The sequence below is a fragment of the Puma concolor genome, chromosome A2 (genome assembly GCF_028749965.1).
Source record: "Puma concolor isolate L17-30 chromosome A2, mPumCon1.1.hap2, whole genome shotgun sequence".
Taxonomy (NCBI): domain Eukaryota; kingdom Metazoa; phylum Chordata; class Mammalia; order Carnivora; family Felidae; genus Puma; species Puma concolor.
Genome location: NC_141668.1, coordinates 95,928,850 through 95,949,049, shown reverse-complemented (window position 1 = coordinate 95,949,049; position 20,200 = coordinate 95,928,850). Strand labels below are relative to the sequence as shown.

At 43.5% G+C, this 20,200-nt stretch overlaps 1 protein-coding gene across 11 annotated transcripts in view; it reads left to right on the top strand.

Moving 5' to 3' along the window:
- The window catches only part of LOC147583347 (uncharacterized), a 131,687-nt gene that overhangs the window by 33,071 nt on the left and 78,416 nt on the right, over positions 1–20,200 (top strand). For 6 of the 11 annotated variants that reach the window (XR_015248126.1, XR_015248124.1, XR_015248119.1 and 3 more), the window contains 2 exons: positions 11,480–11,558; positions 12,588–13,089. Coding sequence is in view for 3 of the 11 variants with exons in the window: in XM_086697007.1 (XP_086553133.1) it covers positions 11,480–11,558 (79 nt within the window). In the remaining 8 variants the exon portion in view is untranslated. Of the gene's footprint in view, positions 1–10,402; positions 11,031–11,479; positions 11,559–12,587; positions 13,090–20,200 lie in introns of those variants that run through there. The other 5 variants (XR_015248123.1, XM_086697007.1, XM_086697005.1 and 2 more) reach the window with 2 other exon arrangements.

The window sequence follows — 20,200 nt, the reverse complement described above, 5'->3', positions numbered from 1 at the left end:
AAAAGAGGAAGTCTTAAGAGCAATATTTATATTCTGAACAATTTTTGAAAAAGAAACAGTTACCTCTTTTGTATATTGTATTAGGCAGTTTAGGTAAGGATATGCTGCAGTAACAAACATGCCACAAATCTCATTGGCTGTCAGTAGTAAAGTGAGTGGCTTACCCATCTTACATGCTGGCTGTGGGCTGACTATAGCCCTGTTTTACGTCTTCACTCTGGGATCCAGGTTGAAGGAGTATTCCCTTTCAGGGACATCACTATTCTCATGGCAAAGGAAAAAGAACATGGTGGAAGCACATGATGGCTCTTACAGTTTGTGCTTGGACGTGGAGCATACCTTTGGCCAAAAAAATACAACCAAGCCTGAGGTCTATGGGGTAGGAAGTATAGTCTTTCCCGTGGTTTAGAGGGAGGGGCCACACATATTTTGAACAATAATTCAACCTACGTCAAATATGTATATAATTGTGTGTGTGTGTGTGTGTGTGTGTGTGTGTGTGTGTGTAAACAGTAAGAATTAGAGCATAAATCAATAAAATTGAAAGCAGGAAATCAATAGAGAAAACCACCAGACCTGTTATTAGGTAAGGCACACTATAGCTAGCTAGTAATAGAACTCCATAAAATACTTTTTGGACAGCTTCCTAAACATAAACTTCATAAAAAATAATCTTTAGATAATTTAGACAAATGAAATGCTTGAGGAGGGTGTAGTTTTCAAATTGAACCAGTAAATTCATTTATAAAAGTACACAGGGAATCATGTGGAATGGTCTTGGATGAGCTAAGAGAAGTCAGGACTAATACACATTGTCAGGATGAGACAGTGAGACCCAGAGCCAGAAGTTCAGGCCCTAGACTGACAGCTCTTGTCCTTGGGCAGTCCCTTCACCTTTGTCCTGCTTCAGGTTTCTCAGTGAAAGTGTCTGCTCTACCTGACAGTGAAGACCTTTTCAACATAGCAAAGATAAAAATGCCTTGTAAACCTAAAAAAGATTGTAATTTAGGTCATGATCTAACTTTTGCCTTATTATTTAGTTGAAAGTTTTTTCTTTTCTTCCCCCCCTCCTGCCTTAAATCATGTGGCTATTTGCCTCAGCTCTTTAGAACACTTGCTATCATAGTCTAAGTATGGAAAATACCTTAGCAACAGCAGTTTCCCAGAGAAATCCTATTTGGGCACCAACATCTCTTGGGAAAGCAAAAAGGAGTAAATCTGAAGATTTATGTAGCAGCAGCATACCTTTGGGAAAAAATTATTCAAGTATTCTAAAGTATTTGATATTATACACACCTGTGCTGTCCAGTATATTAACCACTAGTGGCATGTGTCCATTTAACTTTAAATTCATTAAAATTAATGAAGTTCAGTTCCTTGGTATGATCTGCACCAGCCCTCACCCACCTCAACTTCTGTGACTCACCCTCCCTCTTGGTTTTTTAGAACACGGAATGCACAGTCCTACTTCAGGGCCTTTGCCCATGCTGTTCCCCACCCCCTGAATTCTTCCTTCAGCTATTTTTATGGCCCAGTCTCTCACTTCATTCAGGTTGAGGCTCAATGTCACTTCATCTGAGGAAGACTTTGTCTTTATTTCATTACATTTATCTTATGTAAGGTAAATTTGTAAAATACATTGTATGGTAGGTAGTGATAAATGATTAGGGACAAATCAAGGAGGTAAAGGGGGAGAGGTTTTGTTTTGTTTTGCCTTTTAACAATTTTAAAGAGTCCAGGCTAATGTGACATCTTAGTAAAGAGTTAAGAAGGGGAAGAAGCGAGCCATGCAGATATTTGGGGAAAGAACATTTCAAGCAGGGAAGGCAACACAGACAGTGACCCCGGGGCAGGAGTGGGCCAGGCCTATTGGAGAGCTGACGAGCCATTACTAGCTGTGCTAGTTGTTGATTTGCCTGTGCCCTCCCCACACCTTTGTAAATATTCAGTGTACTCTACCCAATTACTCCTCGTGAGGGTGCCATCTGTTTCCTGCAGGGCCCTGATGGATACGAGTGAATCCATCCTGTTTGGGAAGGTTGTACAGTCTATAAAAAGAAATGCTGGATGAGTTCAGAGCAGGGGAAAAATCATTGTAGGATGAAGCATGTGAATCTTTGTGTCGACCTTGAAGGAAATACTGTAGAACCAAGTTATTTCTATGACCGTGCTTCTAAATTAATGATAGCCCTTCAGCCCCATGGCCTCAGCCAGAAATCTCTCTGGGTGTTATCTCGGATTCTTCCTTCTTCTTCACCCCAACAGCTAATTGATCACTAAATCCCATCTGATTTTCTAAATCTCCTTTGAATCATTCTTTCCAGGTCTTTGTTATCCACCACTGGGTGCCTGCAGTAGCCTCCCTCTCTTACCCTTTCTCCAAAGTGACCTTTAGAGAATACAAAAATACAAATGCACTATCTTTCTGCTCCTTTAAAAACCTACTCATTAGCTCTCCCTGGTGTACAGGAGAGTGTCCATGTTCGTTGGCAGGCATTCCCAACCTCATCACCCACTATTCCTCCTTTTGCACGCAGTGTTCAAACCATACTCGGTAACGTATGGTTTTTGTATGGTCATGCTTCCAGACTTTCGCATATGCCTCACCGGATGCCAGCAATGCCACTCCCCTGCCTTTGTCTACTAACTCTCTCCTGCCCTTTGGGACTCAGCTCAAGTGTCACCTCCTCAGGAAGTCATCTTTCAACAACTATTTGTTGAGCCTGTCTGTGAAGGCACTGAACTGGGTGTTTTGTGTATAAAACATACGAGATCCTTGTTTTCCTAAAGATTTTGTCTAATCATTTTTAGAGTCATTGAACAAGGCAACCATTGGACCAAAAGGGCTCTAACGTCTTGGCAGCCTACACAAACAAACTGAAACCCAAGCCAGAGTCAATTTCTGTAAATGCCTTATGGTTATGAAATTGAAACTTAAGAACAATAAATCAGAACTAACTAGGCTTCCCTAAATAAGGCAACTCGGATTATAACCAAGCAGGTGATTTCTTTGCTGTTTCTGTGTCTTCTCGATGCTCTAAGCCTTTCCCTTAGCTCCTGACCTCTACCCAATTTTGGTTTGGCACTGCCTGAGTCAGATCAATAGTTGTTCCAATAAACTGTTCAAAAACCTAATGTACCTCAGTTTATCTTTTAGCATACTAATTGCTAACAGCATTTGTTTGGAAAGACAAACGCTAAACAGGGAAGCACAGATAAACATAGAGCAAAAATTGTGTGAGTTGCCTTGAGGGAAAATCCAGAGAACAATGAAAGTGACCTTAGGGTAGGATGGGGATCTGCTATAATAGAAGGCTGAGGAGGTGACAGTTAAGCTGATACCTGAAAAATGACAATGAGCTAGCCAGGTAAGCCAGGTGACGCTGTAGGGGGTCACTGAGAGGATTCAGGGCAGCATTTTGGACCGAAGAAACAAAAGGGAAGGAGTATGTAGGAAGGCTCTGAGAGGGAAAGAAGAACCTGGTGCATCGTAGGAATTGAAAGCCGGTTAGTAATGGAGCTGGAATTTGGTGAGCCATGGAGAGTGGAAGAGGTGGAGGTGCAGAGGTAGGCAGGGCTAGACCTTGCATGACTGTGCGCCCAAACAGGAAAACAAACAAACAAAAAGTTTGGATTTTAGTTGAATGCATAGCAAGTCCCTGACGTTTCCTAAGCAGAGGAATGACCTGATTTCACTCATGGCTTAAACGGCTCACTCTGGCTACAATCTGGAGAATGGCTTGAAGGGAGGTCAAGAGTGAAAAGAGTAATGTCTCCCTCTTTGAATTAGGGGTCCCTCCTGTATATTCCTAGAGCATCTGGTGCTTCTCCTGTCATACAGTAAGTGTTCAGTGAATGTCTTTATTAAGGAAGGAAGTACCAGATCCAACTTTTCTCTCCAAGTCTCTAGCTCTCTTATCTGAAAGGAGAAAAAAAAAAGTCTCAACTAAGGAACTGTCCAGCTATAAAATTGGGTGACCATTTGCTGGAGAAGAAAGGACATTTTGGTGAGGCATCAGAGTAAGAGGTCTGAAGGAGATTGGCCCGAACAGGGTATGTGCTGGAGGAGGGGTGTGGATGGGAGATGAAGGGAGACCCTCTTGACCAGAGTAGGTGGTTGAGTAGCCATTTTTAATTACTGGAGTTCTTCTGGATTGTGGAAAAAAGTTCTAAATGTACGGAGAAAACAGCTGAATCTCCCCACATTCATCAAGGTGGAAACAAGGCTAATGTGCTCTTGGGCAGCCCACGCTCAGAGCCCACTCTGATTGCTCTACTTACATCAAGGAGCTGGCAAGCTCTTAATGCTCCACTGTTTGTGCAATGAGAATTTATACACCAGGCACCATAGCACAGTGAGATAAAAAGTATACCAAGTGGGGTGAATGAAATTAAAGATACATATGATAAGATAAATTTGGCATTTCATAAACTCATTTTGGGGAAGGGAGAACTCATTAGGCTGTGAAAATGAATCATGGGGAGAACAGGGTCCCACTGGCAGAGCATCACTCACTGCAGGGTAATTCTCTGGTTGTCGTGGGGCTCTGCATAGAGGGTGGATTGATGATGATCCCTTCTTTATTGAGATTTTGGGCTCACATCTCATTTATGTTTATGCCTGCCAGATGGCAGAGCCTTTATTTGTCACTGCATTTCTTAGCCGTTTCTTGATCTCTGAAGCTCGAGTGCAGAGATGCTCAAAATGGTACAGTAAGTATGTCTGGGAAATGCATCGGTAAATACTTAGAGAAACAAATAATGCCGAGGGCAGGGGTTTATTCCACAGGATAATAGGGATGAGGTTAGGAAAAAGAAAGATGGATGTTCAGTATCAAGGCAAAATACCCTGGCCATTCGACTTTAAGAATGACTTCCCAGGGGAGGCCGTGAAAATCCTGCTACTTGAGGCATTTGAGAATAGACTGGATTCTGGAGATTATCCTGTAGGGAGTCAGATGTACTCTGATCCAGGGAGTGAATGAAAATAGCCACAAAACCTACAAAATTGTCTTTTGTGGTTATGATTCTGGCAGCCCGGTCAGGTCTTGCTTTTTTGAATCCTTTGCTATAACCAGTATGAATTTACGCAGGCTGAACTGAAGAACTACAGTTTAGAATATGAGTCTTGGTGGGCTCCCATGTTCATTACCTGGCTGGCTAAGAGGCTATGCTGTCTTACACATTGTCCTGGTTGATGTCCTCTCCTTCCCTCTGCTGTCCCCCCCTCCCCTCCTCTCCTTCTTCCCTTCTTTGCCCTCCCCTACTCTTCCCTGATCTTCTTTCCTCTCCTCCCCTCCCTTTTGTATTCTCTTCTCCTCAATAAATGACATAGATATGGGGAGACAAAGATTTGGACACCATTCCTCTGAGTCTTTCTGGTGTGTCTTTTGGATGCCTGCCCTCTGCTGCTCACTGCACTGTGGTTTGGTGTTTAGAGGAGACTATGGGTCTACGTCTACCAGAGAGAGTCATTGTGAGACATGGGAATTGCTGAGGTCTGCTGGCCATTCCATAGTGGACAATCCCTGCAAAGCCTGCAGAATTTCAGTTAAAATCTGCTCCCTGCTCCTGCCCCAGCCTACCTAGAGATCTGCTAGGGATCTGAGTCTTCTGTTTTATAGCTATTGTTAAGGATTTGATGGAGTCGAGGTGAAGGAGGAAGGGTTTCATTCCCTAAGGACAGACTGAACTTGTCATTCAAGTTCAGCTGTAAGAGACTCTAGAGTAAAAATGTCGAAGGCTGAATGCTCATTCTTCTTTTTTCTCCTGATCAATTGTAATTGATCTACAAATACATGTATTTGGGGAAAGTCTCTGAAACTGGAGCTGCGACAAGTTGCTGATGTGGTCACAGAATAGGGGTAAGTATAGGGGTCCAGGCAAGTCAGCAGGCTGGTAAGAAGATTTGAGAGACATGTCCTTGGTGAATGCCATGATTCAGTGCCTTGTCACTATGAGCCATAGCCCAGCCCAGCCCAGTTCAGCCTTCCTAAACGTGCATGATCATAAAGATCTGAGGAGCAGTCAACACAACAAATTGGAACCCATTCAACGTTCTCTATTCACCTTTTATTGTGGGCTAGGCTCTGTGCTAGGTGTTGTAAGAAATACAAATACGAATAACACCCAGTTTGGGTTCTCAAAGAAAATACAACTAATAGGAAAAAAACCAACACAAATTACCATAATAAAGGGCAGTGCCAGATAACCACTCTGGGCTGTTTTGTACACCAACAACCATTCTTTGATTCTCCAGACACCAACTTGGTGTTCAATGATTCCATTCAATTCTGATACTACTTCGCATTAGTGCATACCCTATAGGCTAAAGGCTCTGTCCTACAATACTGCCTCCCACTTCAGGTGTCAGTCATTAGTCCTGGGCCTCCCATAATTCTTACCTACCAGCTATAAATGGGGGGGGGTCCCATGACCCCCCCTCCTTAGGTTTGGTAATATGGTAGACTGGCTCACAGAATTCGGGAACATATTTTACTTACATTTATTGATTTATTATAAAGGATGTTATAAAGGATACAAGTGAATAGCCAGATGAAGAGGTATATAGGATGAGGTCTGAGGGGGTCTCAAGCACAGGAGCTTCTATTACAGGGAGTTGGGGTACACCACCAGACCAGCACAGGGATATGCTCACCAACCCACATACTCTATGAACCCTGCCATTTACGGGTTTTATGGAGGCTTCACTACATACACACAAATGATTAAATCATTGACTCAGTCTCCAGTCCCTCTCCCCTTCCTGGAGTTGGAGGGTAGGGCTGAAAGTTCCTAGCTTCTAATCAAGGCTTGGTCATTCTGGAGACTGGTCCCCATCCTGGAGTGATCCAGGGGACCCCAACAGCCAGTCCTCTCATTAGCATGCAAAAGACTCTCATTGCTTTGGAGATTCCAAGGGTTTTAGGACCCAAGTGCCAGAAACTGGGACAAAGGCTCAATATTTTTTATTATGCCACAACCACCATAAGGAAATTACATGGAAAGCATGTGTGACTTCAAAGAAGAAAGATCAGATCAGTTTTTAAATAAATTATATTGCGGTATCACATAATGCGGAAGAACTTGGGTTCTGGATTTGATTTCTGGAGCAAATCTCATAGCTGCTTTTCTGCTTCTTCACTGGTGTCCTTAATCACAAAATGGAACAATGTCAGTTCCCCTGGAAAGAGTATAAGGGACCTCAGATCTCTTCCATGATGGGAACTTCCTGTGGCAGAGTGTTATTTTGCTTGTCTGTTCAGTCCTCTATAGAGCTCAACTACGTCGTTCCCCCCCCCCCCCCCCAGAAACCACAATAAGATGAGGAGATTACTGCTTGAAACTTGCAATCCCATTATCTGTCAGCCTATGAAAGATAAAAAGTGCCACTAGTGTATCCAGAAAGTCATTTTTCAGTAGCCATGGGTGACAAGAATTACATTTCTTTGCTAGGAGATCTTGATGCGGTGTATCATAAATATTCAGGTTCTGTAGACTTTTAAAAAAGATGTAATATCTCCTTTTTTGTGTAACACTAGCTTCAAGGTCAGATCCAGGATGACTCAAAAACAGGAACTAGGAATTCTTATGCATGAGTGAAAAGCAGCAGTTGGGGAGTGGGCCGAAGGAGGTTGAGGAAGTAGAAACTGAAAAGTGAAGTAGGGGTTGGGGTATGGGTCTGGAAATCATATGCTGGGGTGGATTACCCTTGGACCCAGGCAGGTGGGCCTCTGCTCTGGCTTTAGCTTTCATGGGACTGGCTCTGGCCCTCCTCCGTCTGTGCCTTTCCCAGGGGATGAGAGGTCCAGGAGCCCAAGTGGTGTGTCCACCTACAGTCCATGCCCCCCTACTTCAAAACCATATTCTAGGTACCAGGGACACCAGAATTCCTTGCCCCAATGCTAAGGTCAATATAAATTGTCTTCCCAGGTATGTCCTTTTGAGTGAGGGCTAATTATACCACCTGTGTACCCAAAGGGTGGCCAAGGAGTCGTGGTTTGGCAGGGGTCAGGGAAGACAGAAATAGGCTGGGTGAGCTGGGATGTCCATATGCGTACGGAAAAGGTCTTTTATGATCTGAGTAGAGCTAGCAGAGAGAAAAGAGAAATGGGTGGGTTGTGGGCCAGGGGCTTCCATGTGTACTGTTGCCCGAGGCCTGCAAATGTGAGGGGCAGGCCTGTGGAGGAGTCCAGGCTTATAACTTCCCAAGCAAAAACAATGAATTTGCAAGTAGTTCCTGATAGAATTGAGTTGGCTTGCCCTTGTCCTAGAGTCAATCTTAATTGTTTTTTATCTCTATCTGCCATGTTGCTAATAGGGCAACTACTTCATGGTAATAGCACTAGGACCTTCTAGTCCACAGCTATAGTCCTTGAGAGACAGGAGTAACTTTAAGAGAAAGACTGTCTGGTCTAGAATTTACAAGAACCCCATGATGTCCACACACCAAGAGGAAGGAGGCACTGTTCCTTTTGAACCTGACTCAGGAAAACTTTCGTGGAGGCTCTGGTATCAAATGCAGTCCTGTCCTGAGATCTGGCCCAGCCCTGTGCCTCAGAGGACTCTGCTGTTTGAGTGTCTTCCTTGAACTTTTCTTATTCCCTGTCCAATGCTGGGGATAGGAAGGAGTCAGCAGTGCCATCCAGGTGGGACTCCTGGACCCTGTAGCAGGACCCATGTGGGCTCTGGTGCCTATTTCTCCCCTTTAGGACTTTCTTCCATCCTCTACTGCTCGTATAGGGTTGACCAGATGCTCCAGAAGATCCGAGCCTTGTGCCTGTGACGTTGTTCCAGGATTGGAACCAGGACCCAGACCTAGTTCCAGGAGGGTGGTCTGGAGATTGTATAGCTCCTGCTGACTTGTATTTCTTTCATGGGATCATCTGAAATTGGGCCACCAGATGTGCTAGTATGAAGATTTTGGTGACTCTAATTGCTTATATATAATTGTTTATATATTTGTCTGGGCCCCACATACCCTAGGGGCAGCCATGGTCACACACTTGTACAAATATTAATCTTTTCCCCAGTTTCCCTCCTAATTCTGCTGTCTCCTAAATCCCATAACAAGGACCCACATTCTCTGAAGAGCAGAAATCCAGAGGCAGAGGAGGAAGTTCCAAGTGGTTAATTCCGGTCTTCTCTGACAGAGATGACATAGCTTCTGGACTTCCAGCTGTGTGGAGTCTTGCCCTTAGTTTCCATGTAGGACAGCCGCCTGATTGAATCCTGCAGACAGGAAGATGAAGCATGCCTCAAAAGTATTGGGGGGTAATTGGTAGGGGCTTCAAGGAGAATAATGTCAGATCCCTGGCAGTGGCTAGAGGAGGAGGTGACTTGGAAAGGTTTTCTGTCAATAACATGAAGTTCCCAATGCATTCTACCAGATCCAAAATGAACCCCTTCCCCACCAAAACCTCGGTTGTGTCTGCTCTGGGAAAGGACCTGTGGAAGAGACAAGATGAATACCTGAGAGATGATACCCCAGCTGCTGCTCATCCTGTTGAGAACAGCAACTCACACTTACTGGGCACATGATATCTATTATCTGGTTTAATCCTAGTGACAAAGTCTGGGGGGTGGGGGTAACTGTTATTATTTCCATCGTAGATAAGGAAACAGAGGACAGGGTGTGAAAATAATTTGCCCAAGATCAGGTAGCTGGTGAGTGGTGGAGTCAGGATTTGAACCCAGGTCTATTCCACTGCTCCAGGCCTGTTCATGCTCAGACAGCCTTACTGCTAGGGTGCAGTGAGGAAGATCTCTTCTGCAAGAGAAAATCTGGGGGCCTCCCTGGGACTCAGAAGCGAGCTCTTGGATGGGCTCTTTTAGCTGTTTTTAAAAAACCTTGAAGTACTTTCAGTGACCAATTTTTCATTCCGAGTCAGCAGCTTTGGATTACAACACACATCAGCTGCTCTTAAAAGGTAACTGAAAAAAGGGTGTGATGAAAAAAGGGTATTGACATCCCCTCCACTCCAAAAAAAAAAAAAAAAAAAAAAAAAAAAAAAATATATATATATATATATATATATATATATATATATATATATATATATATATATTATGGTTCTTTTCACCCAAGCACTTCAAAACCTTTCTAGAACACCTTGTGGGGAGTGCTATTATCACACTTTGCAGAGTAACAACTGACCATCTGGCCATACTCATTCAGGAAACCAATGGCAGATCAAGTGTGATTTGGAGAAATGGAGCCAGGCTTAGGTCCCTCTCACAACTCAGACCCATCAACTGGGTACTCCATCCACTGTCATTGCAATTGGGCCACCCTGGTCCAGGGGAATTTGGACTCTACATTGTCAGTACATTTCTTTTTAATTAGTTTATGTTTTTTAAAGGGAGTTTCTTAAACAAATTTTAATTATTTCTTTTTTTGCAGAGATTTGCGAAGGCTTTGAAGAATACTCGAAATAGGACTGGTTAGCATACAAACATAAGGAAAGAAGTCAAACAAGAATAGGGAACAAAATGGAGTCTGTGAACGAGGCAAAATCAAACATTGCTGAAGTTGGAAGCTTGTTGTTCTTCAGTGAGAGGCCAGAGTGGCCACATACTCCTCTAGCTGCCCCCAGGGGGCGCTGTGCTCAGTAAGGTTTCCATTTAGGAACCTCTCTTCCATCACACACATTTCTCAATTTCATACTCAGCCTGGAATATCTGATTCGAATCTGGTTCTGAGTTAACTGTGGCTTTTGGATATGATCTAATGTTTCCTTATCTTCAAAAAAGACCTCCTTATATTATTCTGAGGAATACATGAGGGGACAAATGTAGAATACTTAGTGCAATGATCTGAACGTTTGTGTCCCCGCACAATTCCTATGTTGAAACCCTAACCCCTAAGGTGATGGGCATTAGGAGGTGGGGCCTTGGGAGTTCATTAGGTTATGAGGCTGGAGCCCTCATGGATGGGATTAATGCCCCTATGAAAGGGGCCTCAGGGAGTTCTCTCACCCCTTCCCAGCCTCCCAAACTGTAAGAAATAAATTTCGCTTGTCTACAAGCTACCCAGTCTATGGTATTTGTTACAGCAGCCCAAATGGGTTAAGACACTTAGCATAGTATTTGCATCCTGCAGGCTCTTAGCAAGGTTTATATATTTGTTTCCCTCTTTCCCTTCTGTTCTTCCTTCTTTCCTCTAGTTTTCTTTAAAAAAAAAAAAAGTTTATTTTGGGGGGGGGAGGGGCAGAGAGAGAGAGAAAATCCCAGGCAGGCTCTGTGTTCTCAGCACTATGTGGGGATTCAGGGCTCAGTCTCACGAACCATGAGATCATGACCTGAGCTGAAATCAAGAGTTAGACGCTTAACCGACTGAACCCCCCAGGTGCCCCACAAGTTTTCTTTTGAAACGTGATATATAATCAACTCGATTTTTCTTTTGGATTTTAAGTAAGTTTAGGTTACTTAGGCTAAGTAAGTAAATAAGTTTAAGTCAAATCTTAAACTGCTTCTCTAGGAGAATACACGGGACGAACACATTTTCTGGAGGGAGCGGTATTGGAATCCCAAGGCGCTGGGCACGGCTCCCGAGGAAGGTAAGGCCCCAGGTGGTCGGTCCACTGTGGGACAAAGCACAGGGCAGGGCGGGAAGACCCTGACAGCGTGGGTTGGGGGTGCCCAAAGGAGAGGTGTGAGTGTGTGAGTGTGGGTGTAGAATCACAGGGAGAAGCCGGCCCATAGCGCAAGACTTGCTGTTCACTCTAATTAAGAGCATCCTTCTCAAAACCCCTGGTGTTTGCTGACAACCGGAGGCGTTTTCCCCCTTCTCAGAAATTCCCTGCGGGAAATGTGGATCTAAGGGGAAAATGTAAATAAAGGCTTCTTGGAGAAAGTCCCTCTTTCTTCGGGTGTGAAGGGCTCTCTGGGGTCCTGGTGCGAGCTCAGGGACTCTCATCCTCCTCCTCGCTTACCCCCCTCCTTCTTTTCTTTACTTCCTTCCTTCATCTTTGTTCTCGCTTCCTGGGGGCTGCACCCCAGCCGGGGCCCTCTCCCCGCACGTCCCTTCCCCAGGGCTCTTTCAAGATCCTTCTCATTTCTCGTCTTCCCTGTCATTTTTCTTCTTGGCTTTTCATCCATAATAAGGGAAGCATGGTAGAAAGCATCTCTATTTCTCTTCTACTCATATTCCCGTAAACATCTCCAAGAGCCTGAGAAACTTCTGTTTCTTGGTCTTCTGTTTCTGGAAACCATTATTTATTTAACGTGTTCCTACCACTTGGTGAGGCTCCTATTCTTCTGTGGAATATTCCCGCAGACTGGATTCCAGAGTCTGCTGTTTAGAAGCACTGTTGTTTCCTTGTTTCCTGTCACCGAACAATTGCCGGCTTCCTTCATGTGAGCAGCAGTGGAGAAAAACACCAGTGTGGCAAACCCGCACCAGACCCACAACCCCCCACCCCTGGGCTTGAACCTTGGTGGCCACGATGTGAGAGTGGTTTTAAAACTTAACAAAATGTTTACCTGAGCTATTCTTTCTATTCTTGTTAGTCATAGTCTTTATTTAAACATGTGGCTCCATTTTATTTATTTATTTATTTTTAAACGTTTATTTATTTTTGAGACAGAGACAGAATGTGAGCAGGGGAGGGTCAGAGAGAGAGGAAGACACAGAATCCGAAGCAGGCTCCAGGCTCTGAGCTGTCAGCACAGAGCCCGACGCGGGGCTCAAACTCACGAACCGCAAGATCATGACCTGAGCTGAAGTCAGACGCCCAACCGACTGAGCCACCCAGGCGCCCCATCCATTTTAACAAATAGGAGAGGAATTAGAGTCTAACTGGTTCCCAGTAAGAGGGATGGACCTAGTTTATACTTTTAAATTATTTACAGCCTGCCAGTGCCCGTGGCTTTGGGTTATTGATGCTGCAATAGTTCCAGTTGGTGACAGAAAGCCCTTTCCAGAAGACAGTGGCACTGTTAGCAGCAGAACTTGTGTCTGGCTCCTTCCAGCTCCCCCAAATTTCTGGGGCACAGAGAAGCATCACGCTGCCTTCAGCACAGCTCTTCCCTGGGAGACGCTGGAGGGACAGTCTGCTGCCTTTGCCAGACTCAGGCCATACTCTGCAAGTAAGTAGCTGTGCCGCTTTGAACAAGTCACTTCACCTCTCTGAACACAGTTTCCTCCTCTCTACTCTAAAACGTGGAAAGAATACTTACAGGAAAAGTTGTGAGGAATAACAAAGAATCATACTTGAGTGTGGAGCTCACTGCCGGCACCTAGGAAACGTTTAAGGGGCGCCTGGGTGGCTCTGTCGGTTGAGTGTGGGACTTGCATTCAGGATGTGACTTCACAGTTCATGAGTTCCAGCCCCGCATCGGGCTCTACGCTGTCAGCACAGAGCCACTGCAGATTCTCTGTCTCCCACTCTCTCCGCCCTTCCCCTGCTTGCACTCTCTCTCAAAAATAATAACAGAATACTTAAAAAATTGTTAAGAAAATCTGTAATAAACAGTAACGATGCCACAGATGGAGTACATTCAAAGTCACAGCCTTCCTCCAACCCTAGGTGATGACAAGTGTTCCTAAGATTGTAAATCACAACACAGGGTGACTTAATCTGTATAGACCTGATTTCCCCCTGTCCTTTCATCACCTGACTTAGGTCGTTCATGACCTTCTCTCCTCTTTCAAAACATCGCTTGTACTTTCTTTGTTGCACACCAGTATTGCTTTGGCCCAAGTCCTCATCTCCCCCCTGAGTTATTGTCAAAGTCTGTCCCCACAATGGAATATTGTTTAGCCGTGAAAGGAAGGACATCTTGCCATCTGGGACAACATGGCTGACCTAGAGGGCCGGTGAAATAAGTCAGACAGAGAAAGACAAATACCGTATGATTTCGCTCATATGTGGAATCTAAAAAACAAAACAAATGGACAAACAAAAAGAAACAGACCCATAAATACAGAGAACAAACTGGTGGTTGCCGGAGGTGAGAGGATGGGCAAAATGGGTGAAAGGGTGTGGGAGGTACAGGCTTCCTGTCATGGAATGAATAAGTCATGAGAAGTGCAGCATAGGGAGCATAGAAAATGGTGCTGTAATAGTGTTGTGTGGTGACAGAAGGTGCTATGCTTATAGTGAGCATAACATAAGGTACAGAGTAGTGGACTCACTGTCATACACCTGAAATGAATGTCACCCTGTGTGTCAACTCTACTTCAGGAAAAAAGTCTCTTTCCCCACCCTGCCCTCCATTTAATCTAAAAAAAAATTAAAAGTAACATCAATTGCTTTTTCTCACAAAAGATTCATTATGGAAAGTTGGAAAATAAAGAGAAGTTAAAAGGAAAAAAATACAAATAATCCTGTCGACCTAGAGGTAGTGATTGCCTGTGATTTTTTTTCCCTACATATGCATAGATATATATATATATATTTTTTAATGTTTATTTATTTTTGAGACAGGGAGAGACAGAGCATGAACGGGGGAGGGTCAGAGAGAGAGGGAGACACAGAATCTGAAACAGGCTCCAGGCTCTGAGCTGTCAGCCCAGAGCCCGATGCGGGGCTCGAACTCACGGACCGCGAGATCATGACCTGAGCCGAAGTCGGACGCTTAACCGACTGAGCCACCCAGGCGCCCCTGCATAGATATATTTTAAACAAGAAAAGGAATCATAGTGCGCGTGATGTTGTGCTACTTGCTTTTTTCACTTAAGAACACAGTCATCCTTTGGAGATTCTGTGGGTTCAGTTCCAGACCACTGCAATAAAGTGATTATTGCCATAGAGCAAGTCAAATGAACTTTTTGGTTTCCCAGTGCGTATAAAAGTTAGGTGTGCACTACACTGCAGTCACTTAAGTGTGCAATCCTAGCATTGTGTCTAAAAGAACAATGTACATACCTCAATTAAAAATACTTCATTGCTGGGGCACCTGGGTGGCTCAGTTGGTTGAGTGTCCGACTTTGGCTTAGGTCATGATCCCACAGTTCGTGAGTTCGAGCCCTGCATCAGGGTCCTTGCTGTCAGTGCAGAGCCCGGTTCAAATCCTCTGTCTCCCTCTCTCTGCCCCTCACCCATGTTCTCTTTCTCTCTCTCAAAAAATAAATAAACATTAAAAAAATACTTTATTGCTGAAAAATACTAGCCATCATCTGAGCTTTCAGCAAGTTGTAATGTGATCACAGATCACCATCAGAAATATTATAAGTAATAATAATTAAAAAGTCTGAAATACTATGAGAATTACCAAAATGTGACATAGAGACAAAGTGAGCAAACGTTGTTGGAAAAAGGGTGCTGACATATTTGCTTCATGTAGGGTCGCCAGAAACTTTCATCATAAAAAACATGGTATCTGTGAAGCACAATCTGTGAAGTGCGATAAAATTGGGGGTAAGCCTGTGCGTCTACTGTTGTGTAACAAATTACCCCAAAACTTAGCAGCCTACAGCAACAAACTTAATTTATCATCTCACGTGGTGTGAAGGGCGGGGGCCCCTAGGAATGTCTCAGCTGCTGGTTCAGGCTCAGGGTATCTCATAAGATTACAGTCAAGATCTCAATCAGGGCTTCAGTCACCTGAAGGCCTGGCTCAGATGGAAAGATCTGCTTTCAAGACAACTCCCATGGCTATTAACTAGAGGCTTTGGTTCCCTGCCATGTGGACTTTTTCCAACATGGCAGCAGGCTTCCCCACAGGGGAAGGAGAGAGTGATGTCACACTATGCATAGGAAAGAGAGCAGGAGCAGGGCAGACATCACATTGTTATTGTGGGTGAAGTTAGTTCCTTGTCTTGGAACTCATCTGACTTCCAGCGAATGAGGTCTGTGACTCAGTTTTCCTGGTCAGACTGTAGTGTTGCCTTTTATATCCATCGTTTTTAAAAAGATAGCTTTTTGAGATATTATTCACCTACCATACAACTCACCCATTTAAAGTATACAATTCAATGTTTTAGGATATTCACAGTCACTACTACCTGGTTCCAGAACTTCTCAGTTCTCCAAACAGAAAGCAGTCACTCCCCATTCTCTCCTCTTCCCACTTCTCTGGCCACCACTATCACCCTTTGGTCTCTATAAACTTGCCTGTTGGGACATTTTGTATAAATGGAATCATACAATATGTGGCCTTTTGTGTCTGACCTCTTTCACTTGTGAAAATGTTTTCAAGGGTCATCCATGTTATAGCATTTTCTTAATATTTTCTCTATCTCTTTTTTTATATGCCTCTTTATTAAAAAGCAAAAACATCTGGAACCCCACATTGTGCAGTACCCAGAACATTAAGAGGTATTTAAGAAGCAGGTCTACTGTTCTCATCTGATGTATTTTTAAAAAATGTTTATTTATTTATTTTGAGAGACAGAAAGAGAGCCAGAGAGAGAGAGAGAGAGAGAGAGAGAGAGAGAGAGAATCCCAATGAGGCTCTGTGCTATCAGTGCAGAGCCTGATGTCAGACTTCATCCCACAAACTGTGAGATCATGACCTGAGTCGAAATCAGGTGTTGGATGCTTAGCTGACTGAACCACCCAGGTACCCCATATCTGACTTATTTTTGTTGTCAGAATCAGTCAAGGTAAGGGCTGAGTTCTCATGACTGGACAGGCTGAAACCACATCTGGATTTTTTCCCCTCTGGAGACATCCCTCCCTCTGGGTCAGTGTCAGACCCTGTGCTCAGAGAGTGGCCCCGGTGAAGGATGCCCGTGTCAGAACAGTAGCCACTTTGGTCCAGGGAGAGCTCACAGACTCCCAGTTCTGCAAGGGCGAAGTTAGTTCCTTGTCTTGGAACTCATCTGACACCAAGCGAGTGAGGCCTGTGACTCGGTTTCCCTGGTCAGAGGGTAGTGCTGCCTTTTACATCCATTATTCCAGATCCGCGACAAAGAAGCCCCAGTTGGCTTAGGCAATACAAAACCCAATGTCTCTGGAGCCCTCTTCCCTTGGATTTTGCAGAACTTTTCCTTTATTTAGTCCTCCTCTGATAAGTATTTTCTTTTTACTGCTGAATAATATTCATTAAATGCATAACATATGGTTTATCCATGCATCAGATGATGGACATTGGGTTGTTTGTACTTTGGGGCTAAAAGGCTTATGCTGCTGGGAACATTTATGTACATCTTTTTGTTGCAGACATTTATTTTCACTTCTCTTGGGTATATATATGGGGGAGGAATTGCTGGGTCATATGGTAACTCTATGTTTAACATTTTGGGGAACTGCCTGTTTTCCAAAGTGGCTGCACCATTTTATATTCCCATCAGCAGTGTATGAGGGTTCCAATTTTTCATACCCTTGACCAATACTTATGAGCTGTGGTTTTCAGTATAGCCATCCTATGGGCATGAACCAGTGGTTTTGATTTACATGTCTCTCACGATTAATGACGTTAAACAACTAACTTTTAATGTGTGTACGGGCCATTTCTCTTGAGAAATGTATCCTCCAATTCTTTGCCCATTTATAAATTTGGCCTGTTCTTTTTGTTATTGAGTTGTATGAATTTTTTTTAAAATAATTATATATCTTGGATACAAGTTCCTTATCAGATATATGAATTGCAAATATTTTATCCTGTTCACATTCTCTTTTTTTAAATGGATAAAATTTATTTTTTATTTTTTAAATTAATTAGTTAATTTTTAAATCTACATCCTAGTTAGTTGGCATATCATGCAACAGTGATTTCAAGAGTAGATTCCTAATGCCCCTTACCCATTTAGCCCATCCCGCTCCTACCACCCTTCCAGCAACCCTCTGTTCGTTCTCCATGTTTAAGAGTCTCTTATGTTTTGTCCCCCTCCCTGTTTTTATATTCTTTTTGCTTCCCTTCCCTTACGTTCATCTGTTTTGTCTCTTAAAGTCCTCATATATCCTATTCATATTCTTAATGGTATTGGTTACAGCAAGAAAACTTTGAACTTTAACGTAGTCCAAGCACACTGTCTTCCAGGTAGCCGCACACCCCCCTTCTGCCATATTTTATTGGGTAGAATGAGTGAAGTCCGGCCCACACTCAAGGGAGTAGTGGGGACCACGTTCTACCTTTTGAAGAGAGGAGAATAAACGAACCTGTGGACATATTTAAAAACTACCACATATGTTAATATTCATTCAAAATTTCACATTTAGGGGCTAGAAAATAAGAATCTGCAGTCAAAGTGGGTGTCAACTGTGGCTTCATCGTGTAATTGCTGTGTGATTTTGGAAAGACTGTTAGTTCAATGCTTGATGCCTCAGTTCTGTTAGCTGTAAAATGGGAATGATGATGTATGCCATTCACGCATTCCTAAAAAACCCACGTTTTGCAAAATCATGCACTAAAAGTAACAGGGCTGATGGGCATCCCAAATAAAACCTACGGGATTCTGTAATCAGAGTGCTAATGAAAGAGTACCAATCATAATGAAAGTACTAGCATGATTCCCAAACGGATCAACATGGTGGAAAACCTAGTGGTTCTGAAGCCTGGAAACCAGGCTTCACTTGCAGTAAAGAATGGCAGTTTGATACTTCCTCCCCTTTTTTTCAAAGTCTCTATTTATTGCTAAGCCTCCTCTTTGACTGTGAGAACGTTTGTCTCTGATCACTTTAAGGTATTAGCGTGCTGGGAAGAATCAGGCGTGGGCTGGCATCATGTGTTACAAACCCCACTCTCTATCATCAATTGTGTAAGAGCTAATTTGTGACAAAGAATCACAAGAATCCATCTCATCAGGTTTGGGGAAGATTACGTGGGAGACACATGTTAAACACCGAGAACAGTGCTGGCAGGCAGGAAGTGCTCCAAAGTTGTTTGGATTACATTCATTCTTGTTTAGACGATTCCTTCTTAGCTTGCCCCCTCCAGTACAGAACAATATACCCCTGGAGGACTTTTTTTCAGATGATGTATTTCTCATTATGAAATAGACAGAGCCCTCATTAATTTCTTTCAGACCTTGAGACCTTGGGGGCGGGTTAAATGCAAGAGTTTGCAAACATGTAGTCACTTATAAAGTAAATTTGCATGTGTAATGCAGTCTGGCTTTAATATATGCGTTTTGCCATGCATGCGCTCAATTTTAGGAAAACGTACAATGATAAAACCCGTATATCAGCTTGAAGGTACACCCTGAGTTTGGAGTAGGTGTTTATGTTTTATTTTCAGACTGATAACATCAAGGCCCTGAGGTAATTCTGAAACTATCAGAGCTTCTTTATTGTCTTTTCTCAGGGAAGGATGGCTACTAACATCCCTATTTTACAGGGGTATTCTCAACTGAGGAAAGAAACAAACTTGATATTTTGAAAGACCTTTTGTTAGGGATAAAATTCAATTAGGGAAAGCTTGCCTTTAGGATTTTACTTACTCAAGTCACCATCTCTTTAATAATAAAACTGTATTTGTTCGATTTTCAAGTAACTGTTATTTGTGGCTCATAAAAGGCAATTCATTGATAATTTTCAGGATCTACTATATCATAGACACTACAAATTCTCTTAAACCCACATCTTTTGAGTTCTTTTGGTATAACAGCCATGACAAGAAAAACAAGCTTGCTCTAGTGGTTACGGGTGCCATGCCCTGTTGAGTCACCAAGGGAACAGCAATGCTAACGTCCTTTCCTCTGAGCGTTACCCACACACATGAACTTGGCGCTGTGTTCATCAGACTTTTGTGAAGTTAGCACTTTTAAAGAGAAATTTATAAAGGGATTTTTCGTTGAATTGGATAAAGAGTGATTAGAGAAGTTAACACCAGGTGGCGCTAGAGGACTGAACTTGGAACTACTCCGCGCTCTTACCTGGGACTGAGACCAGGGCCATGCTCTTCGTTTAACCGGTGGGTTAAAGGAAAGAAGGGCAAGCGTTGCCCCTACTGTGTCCCATTACCAGCTGACGCTAAGGATTGCCCCCCATCACATTGTCTAGGTCCCTTCCGTGGAGAGTTGACGCTCCCTAAAGCTACGGAGCACATGGTAGCTTTCCTGAGGTCTCCAGTGGCAAAAAATATTCACAGTTTTTCTAAAGGAAAATGAAAACAAATCTCACATGAAATTGCTTTTTGGAGTGGCTTCAGTCCTGCTCTCACCATTGGAGGTACCCAGGAATGTTGATTGGGCAAGGGTAGCAAGAGAAGAAGATAAGGTCCCCTGAAACTCCTTCCCCCGGGAGCAGACTAGGCAAAAGCAGTTTCATCTCTCCGTGCCCACACATGGCAGGGTGACCGGGATCAGAATTCC